The sequence below is a fragment of the Giraffa tippelskirchi genome, chromosome 1 (assembly GCF_054371585.1).
Source record: "Giraffa tippelskirchi isolate mGirTip1 chromosome 1, T2T-mGirTip1v1.2.pri, whole genome shotgun sequence".
In the NCBI taxonomy this organism is placed as follows: Eukaryota; Metazoa; Chordata; class Mammalia; order Artiodactyla; family Giraffidae; genus Giraffa; species Giraffa tippelskirchi.
The window spans coordinates 51904878-51926121 of NC_137275.1; the positions used below are offsets into that span (position 1 = coordinate 51904878).

The following is a 21244-nucleotide window of genomic DNA, read 5'->3' on the forward strand; positions in this document are numbered from 1 at the left end:
GCAATCTCTATCAAAATTCTAACAGAATTTTGCATTTCTGTGTTTTTCACAGAAATAGGAAAAAACAACTATAAAATTCATTTGGAAACCTGAAGGACCCAAAATAGCTAAAGCAATCTTGAATAAGAAGAAAGCTGGAAGCATCACACATCCTGATTTCAAACTATATTACCAAGCTACAGCAATCAAAACAGTTTGATACTGGCATAAAAGCAGACACATAGATCAATGGAATAGAACAGAGAACCCAGAAATCAACCCACACTTTTACAGTCAACTCATTTTTGACAAAGGCACCAAGAAAACAAAATGGGTCAAGGACAATCTTTTCAATAAATGGTGTTGGAAACACTGGATATTGACATGCCAAAGAATGAAATTTTACACCATACACCAAAATCAATGTCTAAATATATTAAAGACTTACAAATAAGACTTGAAGCCACAAAACTGCTAGAATAAAACAGGGGGAAACCTCCCTGGAACTGGTGCTGGCAATGATTTTTTAGATTTGACACCAAAAGCTCAGGCAATAAAAGCAAAAATAAAAATTGGGACTACATCAAACTAAAAAGTTTCTGCACAGCAAAGGAAAGAACAAAACGAAAGGTCAATCTATAGAATGGAAGAAAATATTTACTAATCTTACATCCAATAGGGGATTGATATCCAAAATATATAAGGAACTCGAACAACTCAACAGCACCGCCCCTCCAATAACCCAATTTAAAAAATAGGAAAAGGACCTGAATGACAGTTTTCCAAAGAAGATATACAAATGGCCAACTGAAGTCAGGTATATGAAAAGATGCTCAGCTTCACTAATCATTAAATCCAAACCACAGTCAGACATCGCCTCACACCTATTAGGGGTCATTACTATCAAAAAAGTCAAAAGATGAAAAGTGTTGTTGAGAATGTGGAGTAAAGGGAACCACTGTACACTGATGGTGGGCATGTAAATTGGTACAGCCATTATGGAAAAGATTGGGGGGGTTCAAAATTAAAAATAGAATGATCCTATGATTCAGCAATTTTACTTCTGGGTAAAGTAAAGGTACCCAAAGGAAATGAAATCAGTATCACGAAGATATATCTTTTTCCCATGTTCACTGAAGCATTATTGACAATAATCAAGATATGGAAACAATCTGAGTGTTGATGGGTGAATAGATAAAGAAAACATGAGTGTATATATATTATTCATATATTCAGATATATAAATATGAATATTATACACACATATAGTTTGTATATATACACAAATATTAATATTATACACACATACATAGTGGGACATTATTGAGCCTTATAAAAGAAGAAAATTCTGCCATTTGTGACAATATGGATGAACCTGGAGAACATTATGCTGAATGAAATAAGCCAGGCACAGAAAGACAAATATTGCATGATGTCAGTTATATGTGGAATCTAAAAAATTAGATGTATCTTACATCAATAAGACATATCCTGACTTAGAGATGCTGAAACGTGGCAAATATGCCCCTTGGAATCAATGAAATAAGATAATCCATGAAGACCTTTAGATACAATTTGTGATGCTATGATGCAAAGGAGACAAAATCCTCAGGCACGTCTTCACTAAGGGTTATTTTACTAGCACACCTTAGCCCAGTAATATTTTACTTATGCATGACTAATGCAGAACTTTGACTTTCAAGAATGCTTGCTTGGGAATTCCCTGGTGATCCAGTGGCTAAGACTCTGCACTCCCAATGCAGGGGGCCCAGGTTCAACCCCTGGTCAGGGAACTAGATCCCACCCACATGCTGCAAACAAGAGTTCGCATGCTGCAATGAAGATCAAAGATCCTGCATGCCACAACCAAGATCCCGTGCAGCCCAATAAATAAATAAATATATAAAAAAGAATGCTCACATTTCTGGATGCAATTGTACGCAGCTTAACACTCAAATACTGAACTCTCAGATGACCTAATTTACCTTCCCTTAAAATGGTGCTTTAAAGATTCCACACTGTTGTCACTGTAGCCACAATCAATATTTACTGGATTTTCCATGTGTCAGCACTTGACATGGATTATCTTCTTTTGTCCTCAGAGCAAGCTTGTAGAGGTATCTACAAGTATGATTCCCTTTATACAGGTGAGGAAGCTAAGGCCCAGGAGGCAAAGTGACTTACCTGGAGTCACTCAGCTAGTAGGCAGGGGAGGTGGGAACCCTGCCTTGTGCTGGTCACCTCGATTCTCTGTCATCTGGGCTTGGAGTCACACCCACGTCCAAGCTGTCCCCAGGTATTTAGTGGGTTCAATCTCTAGGTTGGGAAGATCACCTGGAGGAGGGCATGGCAACCCACTCCAGTATTCTTGCCTGGAAAATCCCATGTTCAGAGGGGCCTGGTGGGCTACAGTCCATAGGGTCGCACAGAGTCGGATGTGACTGAAGCGACTTAGCATGTGCACACATTAAAAGGTTTTGACCCATAAGAAGCAATCTAGAACCCGAGAGTCTCAAGTTTATTGCTGAAATGATTCCAACTGCCTTTTCCATATCTTTTCCTTCTTATCCATTCTACCTCATTCTTTTCATTCTACCTCTCACCCATTTATTATGCAAAAGATGAGAACTCTCTGGAACCTCTCAGAAAAGGGGGGCAGTTTAGCCAACTCTCCACTTCCCGGGGTGGCTTGAGACTGAACCACTCCTAGCCACCACCTTGTCTCAGGCTTTTTCGTTCAGTCCAGGTTCTGAGGGGGGCAGGGCCCAGCACAGTATCTGGCACAGAGCAGACATGCAATCCATGTCAGGGAAGCAAATGTTAGATGCATTATTTATGGGATTTATACTCTCAAGCTTGGTTTAAATGCATATTAGTCATAGAAATCAGGCTATTACTAACAAAATATTCAGGATAAATTATGAGAAAAAGCAAATTTCAGCACATTTTGAATTATGAGCGCCACAAAATATTTTATATACACTGAGAAAAAGAGGAGAAGGACATATTTTTAAAGAATCTTAATTTCTGAGTGGCTGGAGTAATAGGTAGTTTATATTTTCTTTATAGTTTTCCAAATTCTGCAATATATATATAATATATATATATTATATATATATTATATATATATATACACACACATGTAGACAGACTATAGGGACTCAAGATGAGTTAGTCTTTTAGTTGTGTCTGATTCTTTGTGAACACAAGGACTATGCTTTCCAGGCTCCTCTATCCATGGGATTCTCCAGGCAAGAATACTGGAGTGGATTGCCATTTCCTCCTCCAGGAGATCTTCCTGACCCTGGGATTAAATCCGGGTCTCTTGCCTTACAGGCAGATTCTTTATGGCCTGAGCCACCAGGGAAGCCCTATGTACTCAAGGGAGATCCCCAAAGCCAGTTTAACTCCTGCCAGGATACTCCATCCTGAAGGCTTGTTAATGTCGTACTCACATCATTACTTCAAAGGAAATGAGTTCAAAATTGACAGTTTTAACCAGTGCTGATAGACTTAGACTTGCTTGAAACACACCCGCCTTGCTGGAAACTGTGTTTTACGACCCACACTTTCCTTTGGTTCCAGCTGAACAGAGGAGAAGCCTTCCCTTCTCCAACCGGTAAAACTGTCTCAAGGATGAAAACAAGTAAATAAAAACAGATTCCCTGGACACGAGTGAATGAGAGCACAGAAAGGTTACAGGAGCCTAAGCCAGGAGCTGGCTTCCCCTTGACTGAGAACACCATCCAAGCTGGCTCTTGTGTCAGACAGAGCCCGGCAGCCACGGGTAGGAGGTGACAGTTTCCTGGCTTGAGAGGGACGTGGTCTGGCCACAGATTTATCTGACATCGGACTGCTTGTTTTAACAAGAAGCTTACTGGGGGACCAGCCCAGAGAGTGGCTCTGTGGAATGAACTGGAAATACAAAGCAGGGGAGGAAGGATGGCCTGAGAGCCAGGGCTTGAGTGGTCCTCCTTCTAGCACAGAAGCGGTACCAGAGCTTGCAACACGCATGTAACCTCTATGTGTAAGAAGACGTGATGTCCAAGGTGGTCCCTCCCTGAGCTACTATTCAGTGACTCTGATGGATTTCCCGGCTCCAGTCTTGAATAATTTATCTGGACGCAAGCCTGGAAAATCAGTTTATTTATGTCTTGGCACCAGGACCCAGGTGCCACATATGCCACGCATGTGTTTTCCCCTTTCGCTTTTATGTCACCAAAGATCTATTTTCACTGGATGAAAGAAGATCTACATGGGGAATCAGCCTTTCCATTTGTTAAACTTTTTCTTTTTGCTTTAAACATTCCAGACCAAAAATTATCCAGGTCAGATGGGCTAGGTTTGATTTTTTTAATTGTCCCTAATGTGTACTTTCTTGAAGCCTGGTAACACTTCTATACCCTAATAACTTTAATGACTTAAAAAGAGCATTAAATCTAATGCTCTTGCAACTACTTCTAGATGGAGAAAAACAGCTTCTGGAGAAATGTTTGTGACATTTGACATCTAAAAGGAATCTGCAGTTGGTCACAGTTTAAGGAAAACAGCACCTACTCAAATGCCTTCACCCTACTCTCACTGCAAAATGAAATGTTTCAAGAAAGATCTGATTGTTTTCTTGGATCAGAAAACAGTAGTCAAGTACTGAATTTTCCAGAAGAAGGCCAAGGGCTTTGTCCCGGTGGAAATAACAGATCTATCTTGTTTCTTAGTTTGAGAAACCCAGATGAAGTCGTTTAGATACCTGAGAGCTGAGTCTGGCAGTTGGTCCATGAGCGAGAACTGCCACAAATCTGGTGGGAGGGTGCCCGCCTGCCGGGAGGGTGTGCAGGACGTTGGTTGGGATGAGCTGGCAAGAGGATGCTGACATGGTGGGAGTCCTGGGAGTCTCGGTGGCAGAGGAAGCCAGACTTGGGAAAGAGTGAATAACAGGAGAAGCAAAAAAGAGCTGCAGGAAGAAGCCAGTGAACACCTGCCAGGGCAATCGTCTTTTGGAAAAAGCTGTTCAGGTCTGCAAGTCTCCTAGAGAATTACAGCTGAAGCTACTGGCGGGCTGAGTTGGAAGCCGACAAGGAACTCACCTCATGTGTTTGAAATTCACATCTGTTTAAGATGGTGATTTTGATGACTTGACTTTAACCTGAAAAACTTTGTACCTATCACCCTTCCAGGCTTATGAAAAATATATGGTAACTTTCTTTCTCCCGTTTGTTGAATGACAATGTTAAAACTAACTTAAGGGCACTGCTGTGAGTCACTGTGGCATCATATTAATTGCCCTATACACATCAACTCTCATGATAACTATTGGACGCCTATACTACTACCATCCTTATTTTAAACATAAACTGAGGTTCAGGTGGGGTTTGAGCTTTGACTTAGTACATGGGGTACTTAAGGTATTTTAAGAAAGGGTCATTTTTGGCACCATCAAGGCAGGAAGAGATTCAATTGTAAGTATAATTCACAATGGATCAAGAAAACACTGAACTACCTTTAAGGGAGACAGAACATCTTTTGAGACATTTCTCTGTAAGACCTTAGATTAGAAGATCTTCCAAATTCTTTTCCAGTCCTGGATTCTAAGAGTCCAGTATTCATGCTATGATATGATTTTCTTAGAGAAGCCAGTGTTTTTAAATTCAAAAAATAAAGTGAGAGTCAGATTTCCATTGGGAAATATCTCAGGGATAACCGGGAGGGGCCATGGGAGCCCCAACCTCTCTGGCTGCATGTACAGCACCTAGTGACTTTCATCAGCTCTTCGTCCTGTGATCCCTCTGCGGTCCTCTTATGGAGGACCATGCCACCCATGCCTTTGCTTCTGCTAGTCCCAATATGGAGGAGAGCTTGTTTCCCCCCTCAACTCCAATGCAAATCCCACCAATTTCAAAATCAATGTCTCATATGAAACCTTCCCAGCTAGACTAACCCTGACCGATAATGATCTTACTTTTTCTCTGCCATCTTATATCCCTCTAGTCTTCTCTCCCTCTTGTTGTTGTTGTATCCCTATCATCTAGCACTTCATTAAATATTATCTTTTATACTTTCCCAGTTGCCTTATGTTAATTGTTTTCATGGCGAGTTTATGAACTTCTTTTTCTATTTCAAAAGTTGGGCACAGGGATTTCCCTGGTGGCTCAGTGGTAAAGAATCCGCCTGCCAACGCAGGAGACACGGGTTCAATCTCTCATCTGGGAAGATCCCACATGCTGCAGAGCAATAAGCCTGTGGACCACAACTACTGAGCCTATGCTTTAGAGCCTGGGAGCCACAACGACTGAGCCCACGTGCTACAATTACTGAAGCCCACACGACCTAGACCCTGTGCTCCGCAACAGGAGAAGCCACCACAGTGAGAGGCCTGCATATCGCAACTAGAGAGTAGCCCCAGCTCTCTGCCACTAGAGAAAGCCTGAGCAACAACGAAGACCCAGGAGATCCAAAAATAAATAAATAAAGTATTTTTTAAAAAGTTGGGCACAAAGCAGGTCATTCATTCATTCATGCTTACCAGGTGATAGGCAGTTGCTGGCATGACAATGGCTATCGCAATTTCTTTACCTTAAAGGCGATTCAACTGAACATGATCTGGAGTTTGTTGGTATCAACCGATATAACCAGAGTATTTAAAAATTAATAAGAAGCCAAACATAATTTAGGATCTATTTCTAAAGTAAGAGTCCATGGTCCTAAGAGTTTCAAACAAGAAAGATGAGGTAGAAGTAAACTGAAGAGATGACATGATATACAAAGGTGGTCATGCTGACCCAAGAGGCAGAGTTGTGCCCTGTCGCCCACCGGAGCTCCCTGGAGCCCCCTGGCCACCCTTCTCCGCTGCTTGGCCTCCTGGTCTGAATTAATGCTCCTGCCTACTACTGCTATGCCCTTTGAACGGTTCCAGCTCGCCCTGAAGGAACTGTGACATTTTAGTGGTGGGGGAGGCTACTCCTCTGTAAAGAGTGTATCTGTGGGGAATGCAGTTTTGGGAAGAAAGACACTATTTAAAAGGAAGAACACTATTCCTTTGACAGCCCCACAGAGCAGGGCAAATGAATTAGAAACAGCAAATCAAGTCCAAGCTGGTAAAAAGCCCTGGGAGGCTGTGAAGTGCAGCCCCCTGTTTTAAGCTGGTCACCATATTTTTGTCATGACCAATGAATTCTACTGTCTCAGTGGGAATACACTGGCTGAAACACAGTCAAGAAGTGCTTTTCTTGGAATATGGAGAAGGAAGGAAAATGAGGAGTAGGTTTACTGGAGAAGAGATTCTTTCAAAACACCTCTTAGGATAACATGCTGAATGGAAAACTTTATGTGTCATAAATTATAAGTGAGTATGAAGTGTGTTTTAGCCAAAATTTCCTGTAGGGCAGCTAACAACTTGGCTTGCAGCCTAATAGGTATATACACGGAGTTATCTACCCAGAAAATAATGTAATATCCCTGTCATAGCTAATTCAAGAGCTAAAGTACTAGGTGCTGGTTTAGCACTAAGTTGTGTCCTACTGTTGTGACCCCATGGACTATAGCCCTCCAGGCTCCTCTGTCCACGGGATTTTCCAGGCAAGAATATTGGAGTGGGTTGCCATTTCCTTCTCCAGGGGAATCAAGCTCAGGTCTTATGCACTGCAGACAGAATCTTTACTGACTGAGCCACCAGGAAAACAAGGTAAATAGATGCTATAACCTCTTCAGAACCACTGTGGTTTAACGAACTAGAGCTTCCTCCTAATTAGGCAGTTTTTTCCTGAGTAAGAGGTTCTCAGTCTCTTCCATGAGTTGAGACCTTCATCCCGAGGCTTCTCAGGGTCAGGATGGTTTCCAGAAAAAACTCCACAAGGCCACATTTTTCTGGGTGCTTTCCTGGTTATACTGTATAAACTCCTGAAATAACACGATTTCCTTCAGTTCAAATAATTTTGCCTCTCTTGAAACAGGATACTTTTGGGACAATGTAACCAATTTTGACATCGTTCAATCCATCTTCTCTTTGCCATTAGCAAGTGAAGCAGGATAACTACTATGAAAGTGGAAAATGCCTGGCAATAAGAGGGAATAGGCTATTTTCTTTTTATGTTGCTCATTGTAAAAGTAAGAAAATAAGTAATTACTAAGAACGAGTAATTTTTTGAGGGAGGTTTAGTAAAACCCCAGAACCAACAAACAAAACTCCCTTCTCTTCTGTTTATGATTCCATACAGGATGGGTAAAGCTTTCTTCCCCAAAGGGTAGAAGCTTTGAACAAGGGAGATTAGTTGGTGTAGGAAGTTTAGGCCTTACACTATTTGGTTTCTTTAGTTTTTCCTTTACCTTCTGTTAGGAAAAAAATCTATGCGGTCAAGGGTAGGGTGACCTGTCCAATTGACAACAAAATGGTCAGAGGGCAGAAGTGTAAAGGTAGAAAATGTACACGTGCCTGATTGTAGAACCTTGGGATTTGTTCATATAATTAATCTACTGTGTCTGACTAAGCCCTGTGTGTCTCTGTTATGGGATCAGTGTGGCTCCTACACTGTTGCTTCTCCAAAGAATAGGAACAGAGAACTGTTCAATGGCATGTGCAAAGGGCCTGTGGTCTGATAGATATGGTAGCCAGAATGAGTCATGGAAGGGCATTTATGAAGGTAACTTAGGAACACTCACGTTTCCCAAGTGGGTCAGTGGTAAAGAATCCACCTGTCAATGCAGGAGACGTGGCTTCAATCTCTGGTCCAGGAAGATCTCTCAGAGAAGGAAATAGAAACCCACTCCAGTATTCTTGCCTGAGAAATCCCATGGATAGAGGAGCCTAGCAGGGTATAGACCATGGGGTCACAAAAGAGTCGGACACGACTGAGAGACTGAGCACTTTTAGGAAACACTCATCATTAAAAGCGCAATGGCACCCCACTCCAGTACTCTTGCCTGGAAAATCCCATGGACGGAGGAGCCTGGTGGGCTGCAGTCCATGGGGTCGCTAAGAGTCGGACACGACTGAGCGACTTCACTTTCACTTTTCACTTTCATGCATCGGAGAAGGAAATGGCAACCCACTCCAGTGTTCTTGCCTGGAGAATCCCAGGGACGGCGGAGCCTGGTGGGCTGCCGTCTATGGGGTCGCACAGAGTCGGACACAACTGAAACGACTTAGCAGCAGCAGCAGCAGCATCATTAAAAGTGCAGCAAAAGAGAAACAAGAACAGAGGCGGGGCTAAGATGGCGGAGGAAAAGGACAGAGAGACCACTCTCTCCTCCACAAATTTATCGGAAGAACATCTGAACACTGAGCAAACTTCACAAAACTACTTCTGAACGCTGGCAGAGGACGTCAGGCATCCACAAAGACAGCGCATTATCTTCAAAAGCAGGTAGGAGAAATTATAAAAGATAAAAAGAGAGACAAAAGAGTTAGGGACGGAGACCCGTCCCGGGGAGGGAGTCGTAAAAGAGGAGAAATTTCCAAGCACCAGGAAACCCTCTCACCGGCGGGTGTGGGGGAAGATTTCTTATCTCGGAGGGCAACGTAACTGGGAGAAAAAATAAATAAAACCCACAGATTACGTGCCTAAAGCAACTCCCAGCAAAGAACCCCAGATGCTCGCATCATCTGCCACCAACAAGTAGGGGCTGAACGGAGAGGAGCGGGCAGCACTGCCTAGGGTAAGGACCGGGCCCGAGTGCCCTAAGGGCAATCTGAGGGAGCTAACGTGAGATAGTAACCTAAACTGTGGGACAGCCAGAGAGAGAGAACTATCCCGCGAAAAGCCCAACTCTAAGGCACTGCTGGCCCGCTCACAGAACAAAGGACTGAGCGATACCAGAGGAGAGCTAGCCGGCTGCGGACCGCCCCATCCCCCGCCGGACACAGCAGGCAGGCGGGGCCAGCCGGAGGCGGAAAGGGGAAAACTCGGCCCCAGAGAGGGCACCCCCTACCAAACTGCAAATAGGCTCCCAGTTTCTAAGCAAAGACTGCCTGAGATCCCGGAGGGTCGACAGCCGCCGGGAGGGTCGCAGCCAGAGACCAGCTCCCCAGAACCGACACAAAGCACACCGGAGCCGGGCGCGCCCGTAAACCGAGGCGGGGACCAGGGAGGTGATAAGCCACACCGCCCCAACAGGGGAGAGTGCGCTCGCCAAACTCATGGCCGCCTGAGCAGCCCCGACCGGGAACGGCACAAGCTGCGGGCCCAACCGAGTCTGCGCCTTTGTGGAGTAACCGGGAGCCTGAACCTGAGCGGCTTAGACCTGGGAAGTGCACGCATCTCAGGGCCCACTCCCCGGCCCACTCCCCGGCCGAGTAACCTGAAGCCTGAGCAGGGTAGACGGGGAAAGCACATACGCCGTGAGCGGGGGTGAACCCAGTGCGGCCGAGACACTGCGAGCTCACCACACACACGCCAGGTTTGCAGTGTTCCTCCCTCCCCACAGCACGACTGAACAAGCGAACCTAAAGAGACCACCTCTGCCCCTTTGTTGCAGGGCGGAAATTAGATACTGAAGAGACCTTCAAACAGAAGCCAAATAAACAGAGGGAAGCGCCTTGGAAGTGACAGGCCAACAGATTAAAATCCCTGTAGTTAATACCGACTGCATTGAAAAGGACCTATAGATCTTGAAAAGTATAAGCAGGAACAAGGATCTATCCGAAACTGAGCAGACCCCACACTGCTCACAACAGCTCCAGAGAAAGTCCGGGATATATATATTTTTTATTATTATTATTATTTTTTTTTAAAATTTTTTTTCTCTTCTTTCCTTTTTCTTCAAGTCCTCTATTACACCTTTAACTTTCATTTTCATAACCCACTATTAACTTGCAAAAAAAAAAAACAACCCAATTTTTGAAGCAAACTGCATACATATATCTTATACCTTTTGTGTTTTCTTTTTTTACTGTTTTTTTCCTGTTTTACTTTTTTTCCTGTTTTTTTCTTTTTACACTGTTTCCTTTTTTCTTTTTTTTATATTGTAAGTTTTATAAGAGTCTAACCTCTACTCTAGATTTTTAATCTTTGTTTTACATATTTGATATCAATTTTGTACATTTAAGAACCCAATCTTTAGGACCCATTTTTACTCAGGAGTGTGATCACTGGCCTGATTACTCTCTCCCCCTATTGATGCTCTTTCTTCTCCCCCAGGGAACCTCTATCTCCCACCCTCCTCCTTCTCTTCTCAACCCAATTCTGTGACTCTCTGAGGGTGTTCTGGGTACCGGAGAACACTTCAGGAACAGGATACTGCCCAGATCTTTCTCTCCCCTCTTGATTCCTCCCTTTCTACTCATGCTCACCTCTATTACCTTCCTCCCCCCTCTCTATGTATCTCTGTGAACCACTCTGAGGGTTCCAGACTGTGGAAAGCACTGAGGGAAGTGCTTACTGGCTAGATTGCTCTCTCCACATTTGAATTCCCCTCTTCCCCTCCTGGTCACCTCAACGCCCCCCCTCACCTCATCTCTCCATGTAACTCAGTGAACCTTTCTGGGTATCCCTCACTGTGGAGAATCTTTTCACCATTAACCTAAAAGTTTTATTATTGATGCTGTATGGATGGAGAAGTCTTGAGGCTACTGCAAGAATAAGACTTAAAGCCAGGGGAAACATTAATTAATAAGAGACTATCCAATAGCCTCCACATATACACAGAAACCAAGCTCCACCCAAGAGCCAATAAGTTCCAGAGCAAGACATACCACGCAAATTCTCCAGCAACGCAGGAACATAGACCTGAGCATCAATATACAGGCTGCCCAGAGGCACACCAAATCCATAGACATCTCAAAAATTAATACTGGTCACTCCATTGCACTCTAGAGAACAGAAATCCAGCTCCACCCACCAGAACACCGACACAAGCTCCCCCAATCAGGAAGCCTTGACAAGCCACCTGTCCAACCCCACCCACAGTGAGGAACCTCCACAATAAAGAGGAACTTCATACTACCAGAATACAGAAAGGCCACGCCTAACACAGCAATCTAAACAAGATGAAAAGGCAGAGAAATACTCAGCAAGTAAAGGAAAATGAGAAATGCCCACCAAACCAAACCAAAGAGGAGGAGATAGGGAATCTATCTGAAAAAGAATTTAGAATAATGATAATAAAAATGATCCAAAATCTTGAAAGCAAAATGGAGTTACAGATAAATAGCCTGGAGACAAGGATTGAGAAGATGCAAGAAATGTTTATCAAGGACTTAGAAGAAATAAAAAGGAGTCAATATAGAATGAATAATGAAATAAAGGAGATAAAAGACACTCTGGAGGGAACCAACAGTAGAATAACGGAGGCAGAAGATAGGATAAGTGAGGTAGAAGATAGAATGATGGAAATAAACGAAGCAGAGAGGAAAAAAGAAAAAAGAATCAAAAGAAATGAGGAAAACCTCAGGGACCTCTGGGACAATATGAAACGCCCCAACATTCGAATCATAGGCGTCCCAGAAGAAGAAGATAAAAGGAAAGGCCATGAAAAAATACTCGAGGAGATAATAGTTGAAAATTTCCCTAAAATGAGGAAAGAAATAGTCACAGAAGTCCAAGAAACCCAGAGAGTTCCAAACAGGATAAACCCAAGGCGAAACACCCCAAGACACATATTAATCAAATTAACAAAGATCAAACACAAAGAACAAATATTAAAAGCAGCAAGGGAAAAACAACAAATAACACACAAGGGGATCCCCATAAGGATAACAGCTGATCTTTCAATAGAAACCCTTCAGGCTAGAAGGGAATGGCAGGACATACTTAAAGTAATGAAAGAGAATAATCTACAACCCAGATTACTGTACCCAGCAAGGATCTCATTCAGATATGAAGGAGAATTCAAAAGCTTTACAGACAAGCAAGAGCTGAGGGAATTCAGCACCACCAAACCAGCTCTCCAACAAATGCTAAAGGATCTTCTCTAAACAGGAAACACAGAAAGGATGTTTCAACACGAACTCGAAACAACAAAGTAAATGGCAACAGGATCATACTTATCAATAATTACCTTAAATGTAAATGGGTTGAATGCCCCAACCAAAAGACAAAGGCTGGCTGAATGGATACAAAAACAAGACCCCTATATATGCTGTCTACAAGAGACCCACCTCAAAACTAGGGACACACACAGGCTGAAAGTGAAGGGATGGAAAAACATATTTCATGCAAACGGAGACCAAAAGAAAGCAGGAGTCGCAATACTCATTTCAGATAAAATAGACTTTAAAATAAAGGCTGTGAAAAGGGACAAAGAAGGACACTACATAAAGATCAAAGGAACAATCCAAGAAGAAGACGTAACAATCATAAATATATATGCACCCAACATAGGAGCACCACAATATATAAGGCAAATACTAACAAGTATGAAAGGGGAAATTAACAATAACACAATAATAGTGGGAGACTTTAATACTCCACTCACGCATATGGATAGATCAACTAAACAGAAAATTAACAAGGAAACACAAATTTTAAATTATACAATAGACAATTTAGATTTAATTGATATTTACAGGACTTTCCACCCCAAAACAATCAATTTTACCTTTTTCTCAAGTGCACACGGAACTTTCTCCAGGATAGATCACATCCTGGGCCATAAATCTAGCCTTGGTAAATTCAAAAAAATTGAAATCATCCCAGCCATCTTCTCTGACCACAATGCAGTAATATTAGACCTCAACTACAGGAAAAAAACTATTAAAAATTCCAACAGATGGAGGCTAAACAACATGCTTCTGAATAACCAACAAATCACAGAAGAAATCAAAAAAGAAATCAAATTATGCATAGAAACGAATGAAAATGAAAAAACGACAACCCCAAACCTATGGGACACTGTAAAAGCAATGCTAAGGGGAAGGTTCATAGCAATACAGGCATACCTCAAGAAACAAGAAAAAAATCAAATGAATCAACTAACTCTACACCTAAAGCAACTAGAGAAGGAAGAAATGAAGAACCCCAGGGTCAGTAGAAGGAAAGAAATCTTAAAAATTAGGGCAGAAATAAATGCAAAAGAAACAAAAGAGACCATAGCAAAAATCAACAAAACTAAAAGCTGGTTTTTCGAGAAGATAAACAAAATTGACAAGCCATTAGCCAGACTCATCAAGAAACAAAGGGAGAAGAATCAGATCAACAAAATTAGAAATGAAAATGGAGAGATCACAACAGACTCCACAGAAATACAAAGGATCATAAGAGACTACTACCAACAGCTATATGCCAATAAAATGGACAACTTGGAAGAAATGGACAAATTCTTAGAAAAGTATAACTTTCCAAAACTGAACCAGGAAGAAATAGAAGATCTTAACAGACCCATCACAAGCACAGAAATCGAAACTGTAATCAGAAATCTTCCAGCAAACAAAAGCCCAGGACCAGATGGCTTCACAGCGGAATTCTACCAAAAATTTAGAGAAGAGCTAACACCTATCCTACTCAAACTCTTCCAGAAAATTGCAGAAGATGGTAAACTTCCAAACTCATTCTATGAGGCCACCATCACCCTAATTCCAAAACCAGACAAAGATGTCACAAAAAAGGAAAACTACAGGCCAATATCACTGATGAACATAGATGCAAAAATCCTTAATAAAATTCTAGCAAACAGAATCCAACATCATATTAAAAAGATCATACATCATGACCAAGTGGGCTTTATCCCAGGAATGCAAGGTTTGTTTAACATCCGCAAATCAGTCAATGTAATACACCACATTAACAAATTGAAAGATAAAAACCATATGGTTATCTCAATAGATGCAGAAAAAGCCTTTGACAAAATTCAGCATCCATTTATGATAAAAACCCTCCAGAAAGCAGGAATAGAAGGAACATACCTCAACATAATAAAAGCTATATATGACAAACCCACAGCAAACATTATCCTCAATGGTGAAAAATTGAAAGCATTTCCCCTAAAGTCAGGAACAAGGCAAGGATGCCCACTTTCACCACTACTATTCAACATAGTTTTGGAAGTTTTGGCCACAGCAATCAGAGCTGAAAAAGAAATAAAAGGAATACAGATAGGAAAAGAAGAAGTAAAACTCTCACTGTTTGCAGATGACATGATCCTCTACATAGAAAACCCTAAAGACTCTACTAGAAAATTACTAGAGTTAATCAATGAATATAGTAAAGTTGCAGGATATAAAATTAACACACAGAAATCCCTTGCATTCCTATACTCCAATAATGAGAAAACAGAAAGAGAAATTAAGGAAACAATACCATTCACCATTGCAACAAAAAGAATAAAATACTTAGGAATATATCTACCTAAAGAAACAAAAGACTTATATATAGAAAACTATAAAACACTGATGAAAGAAATCAAAGAGGACACAAACAGATGGAGAAATATACCGTGTTCATGGATTGGAAGAATTAATATAGTGAAAATGAGTATACTACCCAAAGCAATCTATAGATTCAATGCAATCCCTATCAAGCTACCAATGGTATTTTTCACAGAACTAGAACAAATCATCTCACAATTTGTATGGAAATATAAGAAACCTCGAATAGCCAAAGCAATCTTGAGGAAGAAGAATGGAACTGGAGGAATCAACCTGCCTGACTTCAGGCTCTACTACAAAGCCACAGTCATCAAGACAGTATGGTACTGGCACAAAGATAGAAATATAGATCAATGGAACAAAATAGAAAGCCCAGAGATAAACCCACGCACCTATGGACACCTTATCTTCGACAAAGGAGGCAAGAATATACAATGGAGAAAAGACAATCTCTTTAATAAGTGGTGCTGGGAAAACTGGTCAACCACTTGTAAAAGAATGAAACTAGAACACTTCCTAACACCATACACAAAAATAAACTCAAAATGGATTAAAGATCTAAATGTAAGACCAGAAACTATAAAACTCCTAGAGGAAAACATAGGCAAAACACTCTCTGACATAAATCACAGCAGGATCCTCCATGACACACATCCCAGAATATTGGAAATAAAAGCAAAAATAAACAAATGGGACCTAATTAAAATTAAAAGCTTTTGTACAACAAAGGAAACTATAAGCAAGGTGAAAAGACAGCCTTTAGAATGGGAGAAAATAATAGCAAACGAAGCAACAGACAAACAATTAATCTCAAAAATATACAAGCAACTTCTGCAGCTGAATTCCAGAAAAATAAACGACCCAATCAAAAAATGGGCCAAAGAACTAAACAGACATTTCTCCAAAGAAGACATACAGATGGCTAACAAACACATGAAAAGATGCTCAACATCGCTCATTATTAGAGAAATGCAAATCAAAACCACAATGAGGTATCATTTCACACCAGTCAGAATGGCTGCTATCCAAAAGTCTACAAGCAATAAATGCTGGAGAGGGTGTGGAGAAAAGGGAACCCTCTTACACTGTTGGTGGGAATGCAAACTAGTACAGCCACTATGGAGAACAGTGTGGAGATTCCTTAAAAAACTGGGAATAGAACTGCCATATGATCTAGCAATCCCACTGCTGGGCATACACACCGAAGAAACCAGAATTGAAAGAGACGCGTGTACCCCAATGTTCATCGCAGCACTGTTTACAATAGCCAGGACATGGAAGCAACCTAGATGTCCATCAGCAGACGAATGGATAAGGAAGCTGTGGTACATATACACAATGGAATATTACTCAGCCATTAAAAAAAATACATTTGAATCGGTTCTACTGAGATGGATGAAACTGGAGCCCATTATACAGAGTGAAGTAAGCCAGAAAGAAAAACACCAATACAGTATAGTAATGCATATATATGGAATTTGAAAGATGGTAACGATAACCCTATATGCGAGACAGAAGAAGAGACACAGATGTATGGAACAATTTTATGGACTCTGAGGGAGAAGGTGAGGGTGGGACGTTCTGGGAGAATAGCATTGAAACATGTATATTATCATATGTGAAACAGAACACCATTCCATGTTCAATGCATGAGACAAGGGCTCAGGGCCGGGGCAATGGGATGGCCCAGAGGGATGGGATGGGGAGGGAGGTGGGTGGGGGGTCCAGGAAGGGGATCACATGTAGACCCATGGCTGATTCATGTCAATGTATGGCAAAAACTATTACAATATTGTAAAGTAATTAGCCCCCAACTAAAATAAATAAATTTATTAAAAAAAAAAAAAAAAAAGAGAAACAAGAACAGAATTACTAACTGCCCCAGAAAAGCAATCCCACCACTGTAATCTCTAATTAATCTGGGGGGAACTTCTCATTTAAATTTAAGAGCGTAAGTTCATGTTATACTCAGCCAGCAAAGTTCCCATACTCCTAGCAAAACTCAACATTCCCTCTCACGATAACTTGTAAGAACTCTTCAGAGGTGGTCACATTTATGCAAATGAAAAGTGGAAATAAATTCCAGGTGGAGGGATTCGGCCTCTGCCCGGATCACAAAACCTTGCTCCTAGACACCAGCAAACATGTTGCCATGGTGAGGAAGTTATTTTGGTCTATTCCAATTTGAATCTCTTTCTAGGGCTTGAACACTTCAGGGAAGAATTACATCCTCTCAACTCCTCTGAGAAAACACATTTTATTCTTCAAAAGACAAATCCTGGAGATAAGAAAAATAATATCTAGTCCTCCAGGTGGGTTTAGCTAGCTGGGTCATTTAATTTAGCCCTGAAGCTGGAAGACAAGTTTCCCTCTGAACCAAACCTTTCCAGGTGCTGGGGGAAGAAATCTTGACAGTTGCCCCCCCCGCCCCTTGATAATTCCAACCCAAACACTATAAATTAAAATCTCAGAAACAAGCCTCTGGTGAGGACAAATTGAGGTTGAACAGAGTCCAGATTCTATCCCCAAAGCCAGGCTGCATCCATGGTAGTGACAGTTTCCGTTTGATCAGCAAAACCAGCATGAACCCTGGTGAGAGAACTCAGCAGAAAAGCGTAATCTTCTTGATGCTTTATATTCCAAAGAGGCAAATCTAATGTTATTTTGAGTTCTCTCGTCTGCTATTCTTGAATTACCCTACATTTCTCAGCTTGACCATTCGTTAGTAATTACAATTACTCTGGATTTCAGGGGCTAAACCAAGAAAAGATTAATTTGATTTTTAATGAGTTTTTCCAAAAGCTAGTAAAAAAGACTCTTTTATGCATATTGTCAAGGATGGAAAGCCACATTCTGATGGCACCAGTAATTTTCAAATTACTTTAGCAAGTCTGATGAAGTTGAATAAACAGAAAAGGAGGTATTTCAGATATTTCCTTTTCTTTTTTCATGGCCGCACTGTGTAGCAAGCATGTGGGATCCTAGTTTCCTGACCAGGGATGGAAACTGTGCCCTCTGCATTACAAGCATGGAGTCTTAACCACAGACTGCCACGACAGTCCTCAGAGATTTGTTTCTTTTTCTATAACTCTAGACACCAATCACGGAGGGACAAGACAAAGTTTTTTACTCATAATATATGAGTAAAATATAACCTTCTGCTATCTTCCTCTGCTATGGCATAACTGTTAGTTAGTATTAGTTGCTCAGTCGTGTCCGACTCTTTGTGACCCCATGGACTGTAGTCTGCCAGGCTCCTCTGTCCATGGAATTCTCCAGGCAAGAATACTGGAGTGGGTTGCCATGCCCTCCTCCAGGTGATCTTCCCAACACAGGGATTGAACACACATCTCCTGCATTAGCAGGTGGATTCTTTACTGTCTGAGCCACCATGGAAGCCCAGGGGCTGATCTGTGTCCTTCCTCAAGTTTACACGTGGGAAGTCCTCATCTCCAGTTTCTTAGAATGTGACCTTATTGGACATAGCACTTTTGTAGATGTAGTTAAATTAAGATGAGATCATACTGAAATGGCATGGCATGTGCCTGCTCAGTTGTATCTGACTCTTTGCAACCATGTAGACTGTAGCCCACCAGGCTCCTCTGTCCATGGGATTTCTCAGGCAAGAATACTGGAGTGTGTTACTATTTCCTTCCCCAGGGAATCTTTCTGACCCAGGGATCGAACCTGCATCTCCTGTATTAGCAGGCAGATTCTTTACCACTTGAATCATACTGGAGGGGAGCCCTAAACCAGTATGACCTATGTCCTTATAAAAAGGGGGCGATCTGGACACAGACAACATACAGGGAGAGAGTCATGTAAACACGAAGGCAGAGATCGGGGTGGTACACCTACAGGGCAAAGAATGCCAGAGACTGCCAGCAGGCCACTAGACGCCAGGATCAGATTCTTCCTCACAGACATCAGAAGGAACCAACCTTGACAACACCTTGACTTTGGACTTCCAGCCAGCAGGACTATGATACAACTAGTAGTACTATGTGTTGTGTAGGCCACTTAGTTTGTGATACTTCGTTATGGCAGCCCTAGCAAATGAATATACTCACCTAGAAAGAAATGATCATGATCAGGACCTACTTATTTTTTTAAAAAATAAATTATTTCAAAGAGAGGAAAAAAAAGTTTGCTTCTTACTGTCAGCTCTTGGGGAAGAGAACTTGGCTTCTTTATGTTGATCTCAATGCTGTTGCTGTCTTGTTTCAGCTCCACGGGGGACCCGTGCACTCTGGCCACACCTTCAAACATCTGGGATTTGGTCAACGAGGGGGCAGGTGCCACCGTGGGACACTCTCTTTCCTTCTCCTCCTCATCACCATGAGTCGTCTCTCCATTCATGGTGACTTTCCCATCTACCTGTAAAAACCAGAATGGACAAGAACATGCTATTCCCCAATGAAAGATTATAACAAAATGACGTGTTCACAATCATCTTAAATCATTAGCATTTAACAATCAAAGTCTAACAAAGAATAAGTTCTCTTATATGCTTCCGTCAGTTTAGAAAGCAGGGCTCCCTTAAATGCCATCTTTGAGGGCTTCTTTAAAAGGTGGTCTGCCTTCTCAGGTCACTTCATGTTAGATTACATTTCATGCTCAACTTACTAGGGGTCTGTTTTTATTTCGCAGTATAGAAAATCAAGGGATCTTAGGTATAAATACATGTCGCATATTTGGGTTCCAGTAATTTTTCATGTAAGTTCTGTGACTGCTATTTCACAATTTTGAGATTTTTTTTTCCTAATAAACATATAAACTAGGTGGAGCTCATCTTAGATCAGGAATATTTCACAGGTTATTCTGTTATGGTCGAGGGCAACGAATACATTTTGGAAGCAATCATGGAGGGCAGGGAACCTGGTGCGTTACTATGTTACAGTAAATTCCTGTGTGCGTGCGTGCATGCTCAGTCACTTCAGTCGTGTTGCAACCCCGTAGACTATAGCCCACCAGGCTCCTCTGCCCATGGGGATTCTCCAGGCAAGAATACTGGAGTCGATTGCCAGACCCTCCTCCAGGGGATCTTCCAACCCAGGGATCGAACCTTCATCTCCTGCACTGCAGGTGGATTCCTTATCCAGAGCCACCTCGGGAGCCCCACAGTAAATTCCTATTTCTAGTTAATTTGACCATCTTAGTTTTTTTCAAGAAAAAGAGGCCATGCACATTAAAATATCTTTGTTTTGCCCCCATGTCTAGGGACGGTGGTGGGAGCAAGAAAGAAGGAGTGAAGGTGCTTAGTCTGACTTATTGAAGGTACCTGGAAATCTCTTTCAAGTCTGACAGTATACAGAGCGGTCATGAGAGGAAGCCCTGCAGTGAGACAACCTGAGTTCTGGCTTCACCACTTAACAGCCATGTAATCTTCAACCTCAGTTTCCTCCTTTCTATGATAATAGTATCTCCTTAATGATGCTATTATGGTATCGTTTATGTATTAATATATGTACAGAATTTAGAACAGTATCTGGCATATTTATGTATATAAATGATAGCTATTCTTATTACTAAACCTTCTGAAATCTTTTAAAAAGAATAATAGAAGGGCAGATACTAGTTATAGATTATTTACCTTAAGTCAGTGTTTTGTCTATTGTCTGTGATCCATAAAATTTAAATCACAACTGAGCACACACACATAAAGATAACTGAAACGGAGTTTAACAATTAATATTTACCTTTTTATATGCACTATACTGTTTTTAAACACTATATTCTATTTTACCTCAGTTTTTTAAAAAAAGAATGCTGATTCTTAACCACTAAGTCGATTTCATAACCTAGGAATAGGTGGCAACTCTCAGTTTGAAAACACTGCCTTAAACCATTTTTACTGCTACTTCATTTTATTGACACTTACTCTTCTTTTACTCTTAAATCTGTTGTACTAAGAAACTGAGCCCGTATTTCTTGCCTCCCATGCCCACCTTCTCCCCACAAGAAAACACACAC

The 21244-nt window shown here is 41.5% G+C and overlaps 1 protein-coding gene, 1 long non-coding RNA gene and 1 other non-coding gene across 52 annotated transcripts in view; 1 reads left to right on the forward strand and 2 right to left on the reverse strand.

Annotated features, from left to right (window-relative positions):
• Positions 1-21244, reverse strand: part of LIMCH1 (LIM and calponin homology domains 1) — a 385789-nt gene that overhangs the window by 35768 nt on the left and 328777 nt on the right. For all 50 annotated transcript variants that reach the window (XM_081591125.1, XM_081591084.1, XM_081591077.1 and 47 more), the window contains one exon: positions 19430-19648. In XM_081591125.1, coding sequence (XP_081447251.1) covers positions 19430-19648 — 219 coding nt within the window. The remainder of the gene's footprint in view (positions 1-19429; positions 19649-21244) is intronic.
• Positions 1700-1772, forward strand: TRNAG-CCC (transfer RNA glycine (anticodon CCC)). Its single transcript has one exon. It is a non-coding gene; the product is annotated as a tRNA-Gly (tRNA).
• Positions 4265-9533, reverse strand: LOC145545923 (uncharacterized). The gene is made up of 2 exons (XR_014082337.1): positions 9091-9533; positions 4265-7580 (listed from the first exon to the last, which is right to left on the reverse strand). It is a non-coding gene; the product is annotated as an uncharacterized LOC145545923 (long non-coding RNA).